At 36.9% G+C, this 22025-nt stretch overlaps 1 protein-coding gene across 3 annotated transcripts in view; it reads left to right on the top strand.

The window, feature by feature from the left end:
* CCDC122 (coiled-coil domain containing 122) overlaps positions 1-22025 on the top strand; it is a 65336-nt gene that overhangs the window by 19002 nt on the left and 24309 nt on the right. For 2 of the 3 annotated variants that reach the window (XM_061434516.1, XM_061434517.1), the window contains one exon: positions 14080-15095. In XM_061434516.1, coding sequence (XP_061290500.1) covers positions 14080-14229 — 150 coding nt within the window. In that variant the 3' untranslated portion in view covers positions 14230-15095. Of the gene's footprint in view, positions 1-14079; positions 15096-22025 lie in introns of those variants that run through there. The other variant, XR_009739851.1, reaches the window with a different exon arrangement.

Below are 22025 nucleotides of genomic sequence, written 5' to 3'. Positions count from 1 at the left end.
ATAAACTGGTAAAAGCATTTTGGAAAGAAATTTGAGATTCTTAATAATTTTTATTAAAGTATAGCTGTCATAAGAGTAGGTACATTATTTGTAAGGCTTTAGCTTGTTTCGGAGAAGGCACTGGTGACCCACTCTAGTACTCTTGCCTGGAAACTCCCATGGATGGAGGAGCCTGGTGGGCTGCAGTCTATGGGATCTCTAAGAGTCGGACACAACTGAGTGACTTCACTTTCACTTTTCACTTTCATGCATTGGAGAAGGAAATGGCAACCCACTCCAGTGTTCTTGCCTGGAGAATCCCAGGGGTGGAGGAGCCTGGTGGGCTGCTGTCTATGGGGTCGCACGGAGTCGGACAGGACTGATGTGACTTAGCAGCAGCAGCAGCTTGTTTAATTTTGACAATTTATACCTGTGTTACAATGACTGAACAAGATATAAAACTTCTGCATCTCTTGTCCCTTTTTCTCAGGCTACCATGATTCTGATTTTTAAAACAGCTTTACTGAGTAATAAATCACATAACATATAATTCACTCATTTAAAATGCATAATTAAATAGTTTTTTAATATGAATACAGGTATTGAACCCACGTCTCATGTATCTCCTGCGCTGCAGGCAGACTCTTTACCACCGAGCCACCAAGGAAGCCCTTGTAACCATTACCATAGTCAATTTTTAAATTTTTCATCACTTCAAAAGAAACCTGATACCCTTTAGCTATGCCCTTTCCATCTATTGTATTTATCTGTATTTTTGCTCCACCATATTCTTTCTTCCTCCCTGATGTTCTAAGATTTCCTCCTTTATTGTTTTATTTCTCTTTCAAGCTTCTAAATTCATTCTTTTAGGAGAGGTCAGCTGGTGCCAGTCTTGGGATTTTTTTTCTTTTTTTTCATCTGAAAATGTCTTCGTTCCCCTTTCATCTTTGAAAGATGTTTTTGCTGGATATATATTTCTGGGTTAACTGTTCTTTTTAGTTGAAAAATGCTGTCCCACTTCTTTCTGGTCTCCGTAATTTCTAATGGGAAATTCACTGTCATTTGAATTGAATTGTTTTCCTCTCAGACATTTGTTTCTCGAAGCTTTCAAGCTTTGCTGTCTTTGAGTGAAGTCTGACTCTCAGTGACCCCATGGACTGTAGCCTACCAGGCTTCTCCATCCATGGGATTTTCCAGGCAAGAGTACTGGAGTGGGTTTTTTTCTGGAATTAATTTCTTTGGATTTATCTGATTTTGAAAATTCTTAACTTCTCAGTTCTGTAGGCTTATGTCTTTTGCTAAATTTTGGAAATTTTCAGTTCGAGTTTATTTGAAACTTTTGCAGGTCTGCCCTCTTTCTCCTATTCTTCCAGAACTCTCATGGCAGAAATTATAGGTCTTTTTTTGATGGAGTCCCATGGGTCCCTGAGGCTCTCTTCATTTCTTTTTTTTAAGTCTTTTGTCTCTCTGTTTGGTCATATTGCATACACCTTAGTGTTCTATCTTACATTCACTGATTCTGTCCTTTATCCCCTCCATTCTGCTATTGAACCATCCCACTAAGTTTTTTATTTCAGTTATTGTGTCGTTTCCATTTAGTTTTCTGAATATTTTATTCCTTTTCTGAGACTTTTAATATTTTTATTTGTTTCAGGCACATTCCTTAATTACTCATTGAAACATTTTTATGATGATGGCTTTAAAATGCCCGCCAGATAATTCTAACCTCTGCATTTTCTCGGTGTTGGCACATGTTGATTGTTATTTCTTATTTAGTTTGAGAGTTTCCTGGTTCTTGCTTTGGTGAGTGATTTTCTGTTGAACTCTGGACATGTTGGGTATTATGTTGTAAGAGTCTGTTTCATTGTTACTTCCACATAGTAGTGGAAGTTCAGAGACTCCATGAACACTGGTGGAGGGAATAAGGACTTCCTGTTACTGCTGGTCAGAAATGGGAGTCCTGGCTGCCTGCTAGGCTTCTGCTGATAAGCCCCTGGCTGGGCGGTGCAGGAGCACCTCATTACTGCTCCCACAAAGATGCGGCCTTGCTACTGCTGAATGATGGTAAAAAACCTCGACTCTCCACTAGGCCTCCTCTGACACTCTCCCAGTGGGAAGGGGGAGAGTGCCTTGTTAGCCACTAGATGGAGCAGAAGTCTAGCCTCCCCAAAGGGGCTCCCCTCACGCCAGAGGATGTGGTGGTTACTTTCCAGAGGGAGTGAAGAGTCCTGTCTCCCCACTCAGCCTTCTCGGACAGCAGCCCAGCAGGAGGACTGGGGCCCTGTTATAGCCCAGCAATGGTGAAAGTTTAGGCTTTCACTCAGTGTTTGCTGGTGTGGGTGGTGGCGGAGCCATTGATGTTTTTTCCGTGGTGTTTGTCTTCAGTAGAGTAGCTGCTACCTCAAAATTTTCAGTCTTAGGCTGCCCTTTTCCTGGTCCTTTGATTAGAGAGCAGGCTTTTCCTGGATTTGTTTTGTTTTGTTGTTGTCTGCATCTGTTGGCATTTTGAGCTTTCTTTCTTCCTTCCTCTTATCTGTGATATATGAGGCCAAATGAAAACCCAGGGAGCTATTACCAAGTCGTTCCTTGAATCCTAAGGCCTCCAGTCAGTTTGCCTTCTTCTCTCCACCTTTCAGAACTTCTTATGTTAATATTATATCCAATGTCCAGGGTTTTTAGTTGTACTTGGCATGAGGAGTACTTATATGAAATACTTATACTTTATTTTGACAGAAGCAGAAGTGTACATGGGTATATTTAGTGGTAAAGGGTGATGTAAGTGACTACTAATGTTAGATTTAGATGGAATGTCACTGAGCTTGATATTCAGTTTTTAATGTTTTCATCATTATACTTATTATGCTGAAATTTAATAAACTCTTTTTAAGCTTTCATAATAGGGTTACTAATTTTAAGCTTTCATAATAGGGTTACTAAAGACTCTTTTAGACTTTTTAATCTTAGTTTTATTAACTCTAATGTATTAAAAATAGTCCTCAATTCTATTACTATATTATGGTTGAAAAATGAAATGAAAAAATGAAAATCTAAGAAATCAGAGATTATCTATAATAAACTATCACATTGAAGGACAAATGCCACAGCATTGCCTTGAAACACTGCATGTTTTTTTTTTCCCCAACAATTTCTCTTATTGCTTGATGAGAATTTATCATTGATCCAAGTAACCTCTTTCTCAAAACAAGCAGTTTTTTGAGAGGATAAATTTGAACAGATTTTTATTACTTTTTTCTTTTTCGATTCTTTTTTTTTTTTCTTCCCCTTCTGGATGTATTTGGCTGTGGCCTTGGTGCAGTTCTTGGTCATCTTTTACCTAGGTCATAGCATTCTTTTGTTCTAATGTTTAACTCTTTCAAACATTTTGTGCTTTGCATGTTTAATCTTCATATTAATGCTACTCCTCACATTTTTGATTAAGAAAAAATGAAAATGGTTTTTGGATTTTACATTTTTTTAAATAAAGTAAATGTGTTTGGTTGTTTTAGGCCATGTCTGAGTGAAGGAAGTATTTCAAATACTTACCCCCAAATGCCTTTTTTCCCCTGTCTACTGTCTGTCTTTAAATACATTGTAGAAGAAAGGAACTAGAGATAAGAGAGAGAAAACAAAGATAAGTTATGAGTCACTGACGAAAAAATTAGGAAGCAAAATTCAAAGCATACAAACACAAAGCTTCTAATACAAAGCATTAGGCAACGATCAGTAATTTTTAGTTCAAGGTTTAAGAACATGTTATTTGCCAAATCTAAGCATTTTCAGGAAGGAGAAACTAGAGCATTTAAGACGTTCTTAGCAAATGATGAGTGCTGCAAGTAACATTTTGTGATAATAGGTATTATGTAAAGCACCTTAAGATTCATTGCTGGTTACTCTTGCCTAAATTTTGTTCAATTTGAGCTCCAAATTTAAAGTACAGGAAAAATTTAAGAGTGCTTTCGGAGCTACTAGGGAGCAGGAACAAAACACATTTAACTTGTTACAGTACAGCATACAACTTACACAATTAACTAATCCATTCACTTACTGAGGTCAGCCACAGAAATGACTGCACTACTAGAAAGCCTGTCCTAGGTGAAAACCCCAAAGAAACAAAGGTAGAAAGGTAAACTAAAGGCAAGGTAAGAATGATTCAGATAGCTAGATGACATAGTAACAAAAATACGGGGAGAAATGTTCAGTATTATTAAATCAGTTGTTGTTTATTGATTGCCTGGTATTTTTCAAGTACTTTTTGTTTATTTATTTATTTTTTTAACTTTACAATATTGTATTGGTTTTGCCATACATCAACATGCATCCGCCACAGGTGTACACGTGTTCCCCATCCTGAACCCCCCTCCCACCTCCCTCCCCATACCATCACTCTGGGTCATCCCAGTGCACCAGCCCCAAGCTTCCTGTATCCTGCATTGAACCTGGACTGGCGATTCGTTTCTTACATGATATTATACATGTTTCAATGCCATTCTCCCAAATCATCCCTCCCCTCCCTCTCCCACAGAGTCCAAAAGACTGTTCTATACATCTGTGTCTCTTTTGCTGTCTCGCATACAGGGTTATTGTTATCATCTTTCTAAATTCCATATACATGCGTTAGTACACTGTATTGGTGTTTTTCTTTCTGGCTTACTTCACTCTGTATAATAGGCTCAAGTTTCATCCACCTCATTAGAACTGATTCAAATGTATTCTTTTTAATGGCTGAGTAATACTCCATGTGTATATGTACCACTGCTTTCTTTATCCATTCATCTGCTGATGGACATCTAGGTTGCTTCCATGTCTTGGCTATTATAAACAGTGCTGCAATGAACATTGGGGTACACGTGTCTCTTTCACTTCTGGTTTCCTCAGTGTGTATGCCCAGCAGTGGGATTGCTGGGTCATAAGGCAGTTCTATTTCCAGTTTTTTAAGGAATCTCCACACTGTTCTCCATAGTGGCTGTACTAGTTTGCATTCCCACCAACAGTGTAAGAGGGTTCCCTTTTCTCCACACCCTCTCCAGCATTTACTGCTTATAGACTTTTGGATAGCAGCCATTCTGACTGGAGTGAGATGGTACCTCATTGTGGTTTTGATTTGCATTTCTCTGATAATGAATGATGTTGAGCATCTTTTCATGTGTTTGTTAGCCATCTGTATGTTTTCTTTGGAAAAATGTCTATTTAGTTCTTTGGCCTATTTTTTGATTGGGTCGTTTATTTTTCTGGAATTGAGCTGCAGGAGTTGCTTGTATATTTTTGAGATTAGTTGTTTGTCAGTTGCTTCATTTGCTATTATTTTCTCCCATTCTGAAGGCTGTCTTTTCACCTTGCTTATAGTTTCTTTTGTTGTGCAGAAGCTTTTAATTTTAATTAGGTCCCATTTGTTTACTTTTGCTTTTATTTCCAATATTCTGGGAGGTGGGTCATAGGGGATCCTGCTGTGATGTATGTGGGAGAGTGTTTTGCCTATGTTCTCCTCTAAGAGTTTTATAGTTTCTGGTCTTATGTTTAGATCTTTAATCCATTTTGAGTTTATTTTTTTGTGTATGGTGTTAGAAAGTGTTCTAGTTTCATCATTTTATAAGTGGTTGACCAGTTTTCCCAGCACCACTTGTTAAAGAGATTGTCTTTTCTCCACTGTATATTCTTGCCTCCTTTGTCAAAGATAAGGTGTCCATAGGTGCGTGGGTTTATCTGTGGGCTTTCTATTTTGTTCCATTGATCTATATTTCTGTCTTTGTGCCAGTACCATACTGTCTTGATGACTGTGGCTTTGTTGTAGACCCTGAAGTCAGGCAGGTTGATTCCTCCACTTCCATTCTTCTTTCTCAAGATTGCTTTGGCTATTCGAGGTTTTTTGTATTTCCATACAAATTGTGAAATTATTTGTTATAGCTCTGTGAAAAATACCGTTGGTAGCTCGATAGGGATTGCATTGAATCTATAGATTGCTTTGGGTAGTATACTCATTTTCACTATACTGATTCTTCCAATCCATGAACATGGTATATTTCTCCATCTATTAGTGTCCTCTTTGATTTCTTTCACCAGTGTTTTATAGTTTTCTATATACAGGTCTTTAGTTTCTTTAGGTAGATATATTCCTAAGTATTTTATTCTTTTCGTTGCAATGGTGAATGGAATTGTTTCCTTAATTTCTCTTTCTATTTTCTCATTATTAGTGTATAGGAATGCAAGGGATTTCTGTGTGTTGATTTTATATCCTGCCACTTTACTATATTCATTGATTAGCTCTAGTAATTTTCTGGTGGAGTCTTTAGGGTTTTCTATGTAGAGGATCATGTCATCTGCAAACAGTGAGAGTTTTACTTCTTCTTTTCCAATTTGGATTCCTTTTATTTCTTTTTCTGCTCTGATTGCTGTGGCCAAAACTTCCAAAACTATGCTGAATAGTAGTGGTGAGAGTGGGCACCCTTGTCTTATTCCTGACTTTAGGGGAAATGCTTTCAATTTTTCACCATTGAGGATAATGTTTGCTGTGTGTTTGTCATATATAGCTTTTATTATATTGAGGTATGTTCCTTCTATTCCTGCTTTCTGGAGAGTTTTTATTATAAATGGATGTTGAATTTTATCAAAGGCTTTCTCTGCATCTATTGAGATAATCATATGGCTTTTATTTTTCAATTTGTTAATGTGGTGTATTACATTGATTGATTTGTGGATATTGAAGAATCCTTGCATCCCTGGGATAAAGCCCACTTGGTCATGGTGTATGATCTTTTTAATGTATTGTTGGATTCTGATTTCTAGAATTTTATTAAGGATTTTTTCATCTATGTTCATCAGTGATATTGGCCTGTAGTTTTCTTTTTTTGTGGCATCTTTGTCAGGTTTTGGTATTGGGGTGATGGTGGCCTCGTAGAATGAGTTTGGATCAAGTACTTTTTAAAAGCTATCCCATTTAAATTCTCATAGTAACATATTTTACAGAATTTCAGAAAATTTAAATAACTTGTATAATTTTATATAGCTAGTGATAAGAGACAGAATAGAATATAAGTCTACGTCTTTTGGACTCTACTCCCAATCTTTTTACCTTCTGAGCAACCAGGGAAGCCCTGAAAGTCTCTCAGTTGTGTCCAGCTCTTTGTGACCCTGTGGACTGTAGCCTGCCAGGCTTCTCTGTACATGGAATTTCCCAGGCAAGAATACTGGAGTGGGCTGCCAGTCCCTTCTCCAGGGAATCTTCCCAACCCAGGGATTGAACCCAGGTCTCGGGCCCAATCTTTTCTAAAAATGGTTCTACTGTCTCCATGGTTTCACCTTTTCCAGACTGTCATATAGTTAGAATCATATACTTTGTGGCCTTTTCAGATTGGCTTCTTTCACTGAGTAATTGCATTTGAAGTTCCTTGTGTCATTTCATGGCTTGATAGCTCATTTTTTCTTTTATTTATTTATCTTTTTATTGCTAAATAATATTCCATTGTCTGGATATCAATTCAGTTCAGTTCAGTGGCTCAGTCGTGTCTGACTCTGCGACCCCATGGACTGCAGCACGCTTCCCTGACCATCACCAACTCCCGGAGTTTGCTCAAACTCATGTCCATTGAGTTGGTGATGCCATCCAACCATCTCATCCTCTGTCATCCCCTTCTCCTCCTGCCTTCAATCTTCCCAAGCATCAGGGTCTTTTCCAATGAATTAGTTCTTCGCATCAGGTGGCCAAAGTATTGGAGTTTCAGCTTCAGCATCAGTCCTTCCAATGAATAGTCAGTACTGATTTCCTTTAGGATTGACTGGTTTGATCTCCTTGCAGTCCAAGGGACTCTCAAGAGTCTTATCCAGTACCACAGTTTAAAAGCATCAATTCTTCAGCAGTCAGCTTTCTTTAGGGTCCAAATCTCACATCCATACATGACTACTGGAAAAACCATAGTTTTGACTAGATGGACATTTGTCAGCAAAGTAATGTCTCTGCTTTTTAATATGCTGTCGAGATTGGTCATTGCTTTTCTTCCAAGGAGCAAGCGTCTTTTGATTTCATGGCTGCAGTCACCATCTGCAGTGATTTTGGAGCCTCCCAAAATAAAGTCTGTTACTGTTTCTATTGTTTCCCTGTCTATTTGCCATGAAGTGATGGGACCGAATGCCAAGATCTTAGTTTTCTGAATGTTGAATTTTTAGCCAACTTTTTCACTCCTCTTTCACTTTCATCAAGAGGCTCTTTAGTTACTCTTTACTTTCACCAGTGTGGTGTCATCTGTGTATCTGAGGTTATTGATATTTCTCCTGGCAATCTTGATTCCAGCTTGTGCTTCATCCAGCCTGGCATTTCTAATGATGTATTCTGCATATAAGTTAAATAAGCAGGGTGACAATATACAGCCTTGACATACTCCTTTCCCAATTTGGAACCAGCCTGTCTGGATATACAACAGTTTATTTTTCACCTACTGAAGGGCATCTTGGTTGCTTCCAAGTTTGAGAAATTATGAATAAAGCTGCTATAAACATATGTTTTTGTGTAAACATCAGTTTTCAACTTGCTTGAATTGAATTGGTTTAGTTGATCAGTTGTATCCAGCTCTTTGTGAACCTATGGACTGTACTGCTAGGCTCATCTGTCCATGGGATTTTCCAGGCAAGAATACTGGAGTGGGTTGCCATTTCCTTCTCCAGAGGAACTTCCTGACCCAGGGATCAAATTGGTCTCCTGTATTGCAGGCAGTCTCCTACATTTGCAGGCAGATTCTTTACCACTGAGACACCAGGGAAGCACTTTGGGTAAATGCCAAAGATTATGATTGCTAGATCATGTGGTAGAATATGGTTAGTTTTGTAGGAAATTGCCAAATTGTCTCCCAAAGTGGCTGGACCATTTCTCATGCCCACTAGCAATGAAGGAGAGAGTTCCCATTGCTCACAATCCTCACTAGCATTTGATGTTGTCGGTGTTCCAGATTTTGGCCTTTCCAATAGATGTGTAGTGATATCTTGTTTTGATTTTCATTTCCCTAATGACATTTCTTGTTGGGCATATTTTCATATACTTATTTACCATTTGTTTGTCTTCTTTGATATGGTGTTTGTTCAGGTTTCTGGCCTATTTTTTAATCTGGTTATTTTTTTTCTTATTGTTGTGTTTTAAGAATTTGTTGTGCATTTTGAATAGCAGTTATCAGATGCGTCTTTTAGAAATATTTTCTCCCAGTCTGTGTCTTGTTTTATTCTCTTGACAGTATCTTTTATAGAGCAGAAGGCTTAATGAGGTCCAGCTTATCAATTATTTCTTTCATGAATTATGTCTTCAGTGTTGTATGTAAAAAAACATCACCAAACCCAAGGTCATCTAGGTTTCTCCTGTGTTATCTCCTAGGAGATCTGTGGTTTTGCATTCTGTATTTAAGCCTGTGATCCACTCTGAAGAGAGAAAATAAGTAAGAAATAAAAAAGACAAAAGAGACTAATAGAACACAGATATTGAAATGGTAGACTTAAATCCAAGCATACCATTAGTTACATCAAATGTAAATGGACTAAAAAATCCAATTAAAAGGGGAAAATTTTCAGATTGGATTGAAAAAACAGCTTGGTAATGTAACTTTTTCATAAGAGATACATTTTGAATATAAACACATGATTTGAAAGATGGAAAAAGATAAACTATGAAGACATCAATCTTAAGAAAGCTGGTCATGACTATATTAATATCAAGTAGATTCTAAGGTATGGACTACCCCCAAAGTTGAAGAGACCCAGTCAGTTTGTCAGAAATGAATAATAATAATGAACTGAACTGAACTGAATAAATATAAATTTACCTAATCACAGTGCTTCAAAATACAGAAGTAGAAATGGACAAAATTAAAAAGAAAAAGACACAAATCTACAGTCATACTAGAGAGCTTAACTTTTTTGAGTAATTGATAGAACAATATACAAAATCAATAAGCAAGCATATAGAAAATTTGAACAACTAATCTACCAACTAAACTTAATTACCACTTATAAAATACTCTACCTAGCAACTATTGATTATACTTTGTTTTCAAATGTACATGAAACTTTCACCAAGATAGACAGTATACTGGATGATAAATTTCAAAGAATTATATGTTCTTTAATCACAACAGAATTCAGTTAGAAGTCAGTAACAGTTCCAAAGCTAGAAAATACGTCAACATTTTGAAATTAAGCATCACAATTATAAATAATCCTTGAGTCAAAGAAGAAATCACAAGAATTATTAGAAAATATTTTAAATTTAATGATAATGAAAACAGCATATAAATATTGTGAGGTACAATTAAAGCAGTATTTAGAGGAAAACTTACAGCTTTAAATGTGTATATTAGAAACGAAAAAGGTTTAGAAACAATTGTCTAAGCTTCTATCATAGGGCACTAGAAAAATAAGCCAATAGCAAATAGGGAGAAATGACATAATAAATAGTAGAAATGAAAGAAACAGAAAATGGAAAAACAGAAAAATTGACAAAGCCAAAAGACTGATAAAATCGATAAACCGTAACAATACTGATCAGAAAAAGGAGGATAGTGGGGCTACTACTTTAGGTCCTATAGACTTAAAAAGGTGATAAAAGCCTCTTTTAAACAACTTCATGTCAATAAATTTGACAGCTTAGATGAGATGGGCAAATTCCTTGAAAAATACACATATCATCAACACAGGAAGAAGTTACTTTTATGTTTAGCTCTATGATCCATTTCAAATTAGGCTATATAAATGGTATGAATTAGAAATCAATGAAATTGAGCTCATAATTAAAACCCTTCCCATAAGGAAAGCTTAAGATTGACATAACCTCACTGGTAAATTCTACCACATATTTAAGGAAGAAATAATATCTAGATTATACAAAATCTTTCAGAAAATTGAGGTGGGAACTCTTCCAAGCTTATTTTGGGAGGCCAGCCTAACCCTGACACACAAAATGAACAGGAACATTATCAGAAAAGTAATTACAGACCAGTGTTCCTCATGAACATAGATGCAAAATATTTTCAAATTTACTATACCTGGTATATATAAAAAAGTTAATACCTCATGATCAGGCAAAGTTTATCTCAGGAATCAGAGTATGTTCAACTTTCAGAACACAATGTAAAGAAGTGATGGAGCTAGTCATGAAAGTCTGAGGAATAGTTTTTCAGGCAAAGGAAAAAAACAGGTGCAGAGGTCTTAAGATGAGAACATACCTGGACTCAGATTCTGGAAGTGAAGTATGTCTAGAGCGAAGGGAATGAAGAGGCAGTTCTTGTTACCCCTGTGTTCTGTGGGCACCACCCCTGCTTCATTATTATTCTCATTTCTGCTGCAAGGGTAACAATAAGTAAATAAGAATAGTAATGTATCCATTTCCTAGAGGCAAAAAAAAGCTATATTTTCTACAGAACCACTACATCCTTAGGTGTATAATGGTATTCAAGTTTAAGTATTGACACTTACCAAAGTCAGAATTATACCTATAGAGGCTGAACAATTGGCTGGCCTCCAAGAAAGCTCCCAATGTGACCTTCACCTTTACGAAGTCACTTCTCGGCCAAAACTGCCTTTTAGCCTTATTAGCTTAGAAACTTGACCTTGTAAGTATCCCAGGATTGGGGAGATATAAAGAAGTGTTACTAGAGTTCACAAATAGCAACTATATAAAACTCAAATGCCAGTTTATTAATTTACAAGAATGCACAAAACTCTAAAGGAAATCAGAAAACTTGTATCGGTCATTAGTGCTTCTTCTCCTTGTAAGGAAATGACACTGGAAGCCAAATAATCATAAAGCTAGTTACTGAGCATGGGAATCAAGTCCATCACTTGAGTTTGAGTGCTCTTGACCTCTGGCTCTGGACACTCAAGGAGCCAATCTCCATAACAGTGTCATTCTTATCAGAGCGTCACTGAGTGGGAACTATCTTCACTTGCCCATTTTTATGCTGTGTTCTTCACATAATCCCTTCTGATGGATTATTCTTTCTTTAGTTTATATTATAACCCACCATGCTCCTCTGCCCATGGACTTTTCCAGGCAAGAATATTGGAGTGAGGTGCCATTTCCTACTCCAGGAGATCTTCCTAACCCAGGGATCAAACCAACATCCCTTAAGTCTCCCGCATTGGCAGGTGGATTCTTTACTGCTAGCACCACCTAGGAAGCCCAACTTGATATATATCCCTTTGAATATATTTGATATATTAAAATCTTCTTTTGAATATAGTTTCATTACCTAATATGATAATGTTTCTGTTTACTAATTTATTTATAATTCTTTTAAAGTCAGTTTCTGTTTTGCCAACATATCAGGAGGCCTAGTTCACCAGTTTGAATGAACTATCTGAATTTTCAGAATTAAAAAAACTGAAAACTTCAAAAGATATATAAAGTTTTTAGTTATTTATGTGAAGACTTAGTTGATGAGTTTTTATATCAGTATTTTGGAATACCTAGAGTGTCTCTGTCCTAGTTCCCCTGATGCTCTGCAGAACTGTGTTTCCATATAATTGATTTCTTTTGTAATCCCGTGTATTATATTGTATACATTTAAAAGCATTCTAAGAAGGAGTTCGTGGTCCTTGCTATACTATCAAAATGAGCCATGGCATGATAAAGGTAAAGAAACTCTGAGCTCACTAAGGGAGGAGCTCTGAGAGAGAGGGGGGCGCTCCTCTGAGGGTCCCAGGAAGAAGGGCCCCAGTAGAAAGGAAAGCTGAGTTACAGAGAGAAGGGGAGACAGCTTGGGGCAGAGTCTTAAGGCCCCAGAAACCCAGAGTCTTGTCTCTCTACAGCCATCTTAAGCTATAAGCTTTTTTGGCAAATTAGTTACTTTGATAAATGTGGCCTGGTGTTCTGACAAATTGATTCTTTTTTGTATTGACCTAGAGGAGGAGCCTGGTAGGTTGCAGTCCATGGGGTCGCTAAGAGTAGGACACGACTAAGTGACTTCACTTTGACTTTTCACTTTCATGCACTGGAGAAGGAAATGGCAAGCCACTCCAGTGTTCTTGCCTGGGGAATCCCAGGGACGGGGGAGCCTGCTGGGCTGCCGTCTATGGGGTCGCACAGAGTTGGACACGACTGAAGCGACTTAGCAGCAGCAGCAGCACCTTCCTGATTGACTAGAGCTCTCTCTTAATCAGATATGAGAATGAAGGGGTAATTTCGCAGTCCCGTTATTCTATTAATATTATTCTATCAGTTCATTTAAAAAGGACATTTTACCACAACACCACTGTTACACTCAAAGGAAATACCACATCATACCATCATAAGATGGCCCTGATTATGACCAGAAAGGCAGATAGTATAAAGTACTTTCAGTATGTGTAGAAATGGAACCCTCCTCCATGCTGGTGAGAATGTAAACTAGTACAACCAGAGTAGAAAACAGCATGGCAATTCCTCAAAATAGAATTATTAAACGATCCAACAGTTCTACTTCAGGGTATATGCCCCCCAAAATTGAAAACAGTCTCTCAAAGGAATATTCATACACCCACATTCATCGCAGCATTAGTCCCAATAGCCAGAAATAGGAACAACCCAAATGTCCTTAGATGGATGAACGGATAAACAAAATGTGGTATATGTACTGTGTCATGTATAAATACTGACCTACTGGCAGGAAAATGGCCTACATTATTTCCCAGATCTTTTAGATCAGTTGGGTCTATATTTCAGTGAACCACTTGATACAGGAAAAAAAAATATATCTCTTAACTGGAAACTACTTTGATAAGTAGAAGGCCTTCCATCACAAATGCTTGCCTTGGGTTCAAATCCCAAACACCATCATTTACCAGCTGTGAAACCTTGAGTGTGTGACTTAAACTCTTTGACCTTCAGTTTATACAAAAATAGGAATAATAATCTTTACCTCATAAGGAATTACGAGGGTTTAATCATATGTAAAAAGCTCTCATCACAGTATCTAACATGTAGTAAGCATTGAATAAATAGTTATAATTACTATTTATTTTTTATTAACATTATTATGTATTAAGTAATTTTTAATTGAGTGCTTTCCTATTTAGAGTAGTCAAAATATCCTTTATGGCTGCTTCCTATTTTTCTTTCTCAAGCCCTGTTGATATGTGCTCTTCTTTTAATAGGTACAACATAAAAGATACGGTGCAATTGTTAAGCGTTTGCACTGTCAGGTAAATAAGCTTCACTCAAATAGAAGACAATGGCAATGGAACATCCAACAGCTGGAAAAAACCGCTGCTGAACTGAGAAAACGTATTGGAATGAAAGACTAGCATGGCTATAGGGTGTTGTAGGGCCTGGACTATGCCACAAAAATTATGGGATAGAAAGGTGAGAATATCCTTTGGGTCTTAACAACAGCATCCACTATCAAGGGGTTGTCTTAAGGACAGATATATTTTCTCCTATTTTGAATCAGTCATCTCTTTGTTAAAGTTCCTTCCAACACTATAATTGATAGCAATAGAGAGACAGTAGGAAGGCTCACAGAATAGTGAAAGACTCTGTATGAATATTTTGAGTGTATAAGATGTCCTGAACTCATCAATGCCTATTTATAAACATGTTGCCTTCACTATTATATGAAGCAAAGATTTAGAAGAAAGAAGCACTTGCATTTTCAATGATTTGAATTTTTAAGGTATTTTAAATGGTTGTCTGTTTCAGACAACCTGCTCTTTTACCTTGGCTTCAAAGAAGTCCATAAATATTGACATTTATTATAATGTTATGTATTCAAGGCTTTCGATATTTACTTAGTTTTCTCCTTTATCCAGAAGGTAACAATCATTTTTTCTTTGCTGTTGGATAAATGTATTTTAGAGCTTTGCAATGTATACAATCTTTTGTTCACTTTTCTGTCTATACATTCTTACTATTTTATAACTAAATTCAAGTTATAGCATCATGTAAGACAAACATACTACCTCTTGAAAAATGAATGTTAGCCAATGTAGAATAGCATGTATTTTTTCTCATGTATGTCCACAGCCACAAATCAATACTTAATTTGTCACTTCTAGAGTAAAAGCATTCCTTCTTGTGGCTCCACTGAGTCAAATTTTTAGAAGCAGAAATAAATTATTAATTATTTAAGATATGATTTTAAAATGCTCTCTTTTAGGATTTAATGAGTCCAAAGCAATAACATTAAACAAGTATCTCAGGTCTATTTTGTCCTTACTTATCTATGTGCAAAGACTCAGTTAGATTATAGCTGATTTAAAACCTGATATTAATAATCTTATTATGCCTAATAATTGTAGTCCTATTAGGAATTTGCATGGCTAATCACGGCTAACACTTCAAGTGGCTTATGTTGTAACACAGTCAGCTTTGGTCCATGACTCAGAACTAGATTTTTTTTTTTTTTCTTGCTACTTTTTTAGGACTAGGGTTAAGGTTACTAGATCACAGACATAACTTCAAAATGCAAGATTATTAAACTGATAGAAGATACATAGGAGAAAACCTAGATGACCATCGACATAGGGATGTCCTTCTTAGATACAACACCAAAGGCACAACTCATGAAAGAAATAATTGAAGAGCTAGACATCATTAAAATTAAAAATGTTTGCTCTGTAATAGACACTGTCAAGAGAGTGATAAGACGAGCCATTGACTGAAAGAAAATATTTGCAAAAGACAAACCTGGTAAAGAACCATTATTTAAAATATAAAGTAAAATTTTAAAACTCAGCAATAAGAAAACAAATAACCAGATTAAAAAATGGGCCAGAGACCTTAACAGATGCCTCACCAGAGAAGATATACAGATGGCAAATAAGCACATGAAAAGATGCTCCACATGAAATGTCATCAGGGAAATGAGAAATAAATCAATGTGGTACTGCCATATACCTATTAGAATGGCCAAAAGCTGGAACACCAGCACCGCCAAATGTTGATGAGAATGCGGAGCAACAGAGACTTCATTTATTGCTGCTGGGAAGGCAAGTCATTTTAGAAGACTCTTTGGCAGTTTCTTACAAAACTAATCATACTCTTAAGATATGGTCCTGCAGTCACACTCTTTGGTATTTATCCAAAGGAGTATAGAAAACCAATGTCCACACCAAATCACATGATTATGATGATTATGGCAGCTTTTTTTCATAATTGCCAAAACTTGGAAGCAGCCAAGATGACCTTCAGTAGGTGAATGAGTAAATAAGCTGTTTTACAGGCAAATAATGGAATATTATTCAGGGCTTAAGAAAGAAATATTATCAAGCAATGAAAAGATATGACAAAACTTCAGTGTATATTACTAAGTGAAAGAAGCCAATCTGAAAAGGTTACCTAAGTTCAACTATATGACATTCTGGAAAAGGCAAAACTAAGGAGACAGCAAAAAGACCAGGGGTTGCCAGGGTCACTAGGGGGTGAGGGGTTAGAGGAGAGATGATTAGGCAGAACATAAAGAATTTTTGGGGAGGCATTGAAAATATTTTGTATGATACCATAATGATGGATATATGTCATTATACATTTGTCCAAATGCATAGAATGTACAATACCAAGGGTGAATCCTAAGGTAAACTGTGGCCTTTGGGTGATTTTGAGGTAGGTTTACCCTTGGTTTAAAAAAATGTGCCATTCTGGTGAGTAATGTTAATAAATGGGGGGCCTACACATGTGTGGGAACAGGAAGTATATGGGAAACCTCTTTCTCTCAATTTTGTTGTAAACCTACAACTGTTATAAAAATGTCTTTTTTTTTAAAGCACTTAGATCCATAGATAACAGTGCATGCAAGTTAGTATTAGTAAAGCATTTTGCAAGGGAAGTGAAATTCTACTTATAAAGGTTGTTTTGGAACCTTGTAAAGTTCACAAGAAAAGTGTTAGTTGCTCAGTCGTGTTGTCCACCAGGCTCCTCTGTCCTTGGAATTCTCCAGGCAAGAGTACTGGAGTGGGTAGCTGTTTCCTTCTGCAGGGTATCTTCCCAACCCAGGGATTGAACCCGAGTCTCCTGCATTGCAGAGAGATTGTTTACTGTGTGAGCCATATAGGGTATAGCAGTTAACATGCAAAGTTCCTATATCATTTTCATTGATTGAACTTGGAATCTTTTATTCATCCATAAAAATAATTAAGGCCTCCATCAATACTGTGGAAATTTAGGACTATTTTTTGGTAGGGAGAGTCAGTAGATTAAGAAAAACTTGTGGTTTTTCAACTAAAAACTATCTGATTTATTAGTTGCTCATGTTTTCAGTACTATAAATATTTTATTTTTCAAAAATTAAGCTAATGATTAGTAAAGCTAATGATCAGAAAAAGTTATATGCCTGTCATAAATAACTTATCCTGTATTTGTTTACTTAAATTTATAATGTATTTCTAAGGGAAGGATTTTTTCTTTTACTTTTCTGATAAATTTGGCAGGTAAGTAATGCGTCTTCTATATCACATTAGCTTACCATATAGCACTTTCTCCTGAACGTTACTGAACTATGACCGAAACAAGGAAAAATAAACTGAAATAGATACTAAAATAGCAGAATAGATTTATTCAATACATAGCTAAGAATGGGATGCTTCAAATTGCTTTTTCTCCCCTGTAATGTTCTATTTAAATGATGACTGTGAGGTCTAGATCTTGAGAAACATAAAAATAGCATATGATTTAGTAATGACAGAGTTGCTGCTGACATAACCCAGTAAAGACAGACATGAAGTAATGAAACTTCAATCTCTTAATTAATTAGATGATGTATTCCAAAAGCAAAACCAGAGTTAACGTGATAAATAGTTTTAAAAAGCTCTCTGGCATAACAACCATGTAAGAATCAGAATAAAACACTTAAATTACAGATATTTGCAGTATTGCTCAGTCACGTAGCACAGGGTAATTTAGAGGCAATGATGATGCGCTGCCCATCTAAGATACATTTTCAAATTTCTCTTGTCCAAAACATTTATGTCGAGACATACCATCCCCCTCATCTACTTATTACTCTCTGTGACATTGTTTTATGTAGAATAGAAATTTGTAATGCCTGTGCCCATATCGGAGAAGCTTCCTCAAGGTGCTCTCAAGACTTATTTTTCCTTGATTGCGTAGTGCCTCATTGTGTGTGTGATGTGAGAGAAAGCCAACAATCCTGCAGAACCGAGTTGTTTTGTCTTTAGAGACTGCTGCTGCTGCTGCTGCTGCTAAGTGGCTTCAGTCCTGTCTGTGCGACCCCATAGTGTTAACTAATTCACGCCCAGTGAGCCAGCCAGATGTATCCCTGGGCTGAAAACATCACATAGCTCTCTTCTCAGCCATCTTTCCACGCGGACAGTGCACAGCCATTGTCAAGTGTCTGTTGCTCCTTAGAGGGATGCTGCTTTGAGGACGCCTCCATCCATTGGATGTGATATTGACTTGGTTGGGAAGTTAGAAAATGTTGCTATTTTATCTGTGGTTCATACAAGTTTATATAAAGCACTCAATTCTCAAAAGAGTCCATTCTTTTTCTAATCTTTCACCAATTTAGATTATTCATCCTCTATGCCTTTCAATCTCAATTAATCTGTCAATGTAATTACTCATGCACAGTTTCCTAATAATTAGTCTAATTCTCCCACTTTTCTTTTTCTTTCCATCAAAAAATAGCATTTCCACCTTCAGAGCTTTCCTTTTCTCACTCCCTGAACAGCTCCAGTTGTATGATCTTTAAGCTCCAGTTCCCATTTTTGTTGTAACTCAAAGTTTAATTCACTGGCCTAAATACAGATCCTGAACACTGAAGACAATCTTTAATTTGCAACTGTCTTATGCAGGAAGCTCCATCTTTACTTCGAAATGCGTCACAAAGATAAATTTTATGCAAAACACTACACAGTCAGTGCTCTGCCCAGATCCTCTCAGATCTTTTTTTAAAATCCTGTTGAGCACCCCTCTCCCGAGTGAGCCATAATTTTACTTCCACTAGCTCTCACCTAATACTGTCTGTGGGAGGTTTGCTACCCTCAGAAGGACTTTGCCCAATACAACAGCCTCACTTGGCTTCTTCTTTCCATTCTTGCATCCCTTACTCTCCCAGAACTTCACTCTCCCAGGAGAAACTGGGATAAACTACTTTCTCAGAGTCTGCTTCTGGGGATCCCAAACTAAGTCACCTTGCAAAAATAATTACACACCAAAATCTCTATTTTCAAGAGATGAGTATTACTTTACTCCTGTTCCTCATTGCAGATCCATTCTGCTTCCAGCTGCAGCAGCAACAGAAAATAAAAATAATTTTTTAAAAAGCAAGAAACTTAGCACCTTTGAAATCCAATCACTATTCCATTTCAGTTCAGTTCAGTTCAGTGGCTCAGTCGCGTCCGACTCTTTGCGACCCCATGAATCGCAGCACACCAGGCCTCCCTGTCCATCACCAACTCCCGGAGTTCACTCAGACTCACGTCCATCGAGGCAGTGATGCCATCCAGCCATCTCATCCTCTGTCGTCCCCTTCTCCTCCTGTCCCCAATCCCTCCCAGCATCAGACTCTTTTCCAATGAGTCAACTCTTCGCATGAGATGGCCAAAGTACTGGAGTTTCAGCTTCAGCATCATTCCCTCCAAAGAAATCCCAGGGCTGATTTCTTTCAGAATGGACTGGTTGGATATCCTTGCAGTCCAAGGGACTCTCAAGAGTCTTCTCCAACACCACAGTTCAAAAGCATCAATTCTTCGGCACTCAGCCTTCTTCACAGTCCAACTCTCTCATCCATACATGACCACTGGAAAAACCATAGCCTTGACTAGACGGACCTTTGTTGACAAAGTAATGTCTCTGCTTTTGAATACGCTATCTAGGTTGGTCATAACTTTCCTTCCAAGGAGTAAGTGTCTTTTAATTTCATGGCTGCAATCACCATCTGCAGTGATTTTGGAGCCCAAAAAAATACAGTCTGACACTGTTTCCACTGTTTCCCCATCTATTTCCCATGAAGTGATGGGACCAGATGCCATGATCTTCGTTTTCTAAATGTTGAGCTTTAAGCCAACTTTTTCACTCTCCACTTTCACTTTCATCAAGAGGCTTTTTAGTTCCTCTTCACTTTCTGCCATAAGGGTGGTGTCATCTGCATATCTGAGGTTATTGATATTTCTCCTGGCAATCTTGATTCCAGCTTGTGTTTCTTCCAGTCCAGTGTTTCTCATGATGTACTCTGCATATAAGTTAAATAAGCAGGGTGATAATATACAGCCTTGACGTACTCCTTTTCCTATTTGGAACCAGTCTGCTGTTCCATGTCCAGTTCTAACTGTTGCTTCCTGACCTGCATACAGATTTCTCAAGAGGCAGGTCAGGTGGTCTGGTATTCCCATCTCTTTCAGAATTTTCCACAGTTTATTGTGATCCACACAGTCAAAGGCTTTGGCATAGTCAATAAAGCAGAAATAGATGTTTTTCTGGAACTCCCTTGCTTTTTCATTTAGTATAATTTTAATATTTGTGTTTAAGTTAAAAAGGCAAGCCAAAAGGCACAAACTTTACTCCCGATATTTAGTACAACAGTAAAAATACTATGAGCCTTCAAGTATACTCAATCAGTTACTGTTTTGTACAGTCACCCTGTTTCTTTTTTCTTTCAACGATCCTTCCTAATCTTATCCATTTCTTAAAATTAGCTGTTCTCCCTTTTAATCATTCATTATTTCACTACAGCTCAAAATACTACAGTAACAGCCTGCTGCAGATCAAGAGTAATTAGCTCAGAATATTACAAAGAAATGCGGGTCTAGAAGACAGAATATTGTAAAGAGTCAGAGTCATAGCACCTGTCATCATGGCTTCAGAAAATTTACAGTCATTGTAAAAGTATTTATTGCTAAGGGTATTTTATAATATCTTTATGATTTTTTTTTACTTTAGAAACACTGAAAAATGTAAAATTAGTAACAGTTACGAAAAACCATTATTACTGTTGTGAAAATGGTTTTAACCTAGGCTAAATTAAATTTTAGACTTTTTGCTCTAGGCCTTCAAACACTTAAAAACATTAATATTGCTAGTCCTCAAAACTTTAAGCTGATGTAAATAATTTAAAACTCTGAAAAATGTCAGATATTTATGGAAGTAGGGCCCAGTGGTATGAACAAAATTTGAACAATGGCTTTCATTTTGTAACATAATATTAAAAAAAAGCTGACTGGTATGAGTTAGAACCAGCTGATGATGACAAAGAAAAAATTTTATGTTCTACCTTCTCTGTTCAGTGAATATGACATGGTTCTTTCTATCTAGATCAATTTAGTTGGCAAGATATATATATATATAGATATAGATATATATATATATATGTATGTATGTATGTGTGTGTGTGTGTAAGGGTCAAATACAACATAAAACATCTGTAATAGAAACATAAACCAAGCCCTGTGGAAACACAAAATAAGGTGCAATTATTTCCAGACGAGGGTGGGAGAGTTTAAAAGAAGAGGTGATGTTTGAGATGGACTACAAAGCAGTTATTAAGTTCTCATGATTGTTTTCACTCATCACACTCTGAAAGTTTCTATTTTATTCTGTTTTTTCATTTCCATTAGCAAGCAAATATCTGGCCTGCATAATAGATGCTCAGCTTTACGTTGAATGAATTAGTGAATAAAATGATCGACCATTACTCTTGTGATCAATATCTCCCAATACCCCTATTTTCAGTCGCTCCCACCTCTAATCTTATTGTTAATGTTAGTGCTTGAGTTATCGTCTTTGAGTAAAAACTGAGCATGAAACACTTTTTCTGAAAAAAAGAAAACGTTTCCAAAACACAAAATCCACTTTAGGACTAAACAGTAAACACTTAAAAATCTGTCCCAACCTGCCTATTAATCCACTTGTCAATTTTTGTTTTCTGCTCTGCTTAACAATGAACCCTGTATTCCAGCGAAAGCAAAATTCTAACTCTTCTGTAGGCACATATTTTCACATATTCCCTTTGCCTCAAGTTCTGTCACCTACGAGTCAATACTAATACAGCATCAGAACCAAGTTCAGCTACTATAAAGCTTGAACTACATTTAAACACATGTTCACTCATGGCTGATTCATGTGAATGTATGGCAAAAACCTACCAAAA

This window comes from Bos javanicus, chromosome 12 (genome assembly GCF_032452875.1).
Source record: "Bos javanicus breed banteng chromosome 12, ARS-OSU_banteng_1.0, whole genome shotgun sequence".
Lineage (NCBI taxonomy): Eukaryota > Metazoa > Chordata > Mammalia > Artiodactyla > Bovidae > Bos > Bos javanicus.
The sequence above is the reverse complement of the archived record's forward strand: the minus strand, read 5'-3'. Positions and strand labels throughout refer to the sequence as shown.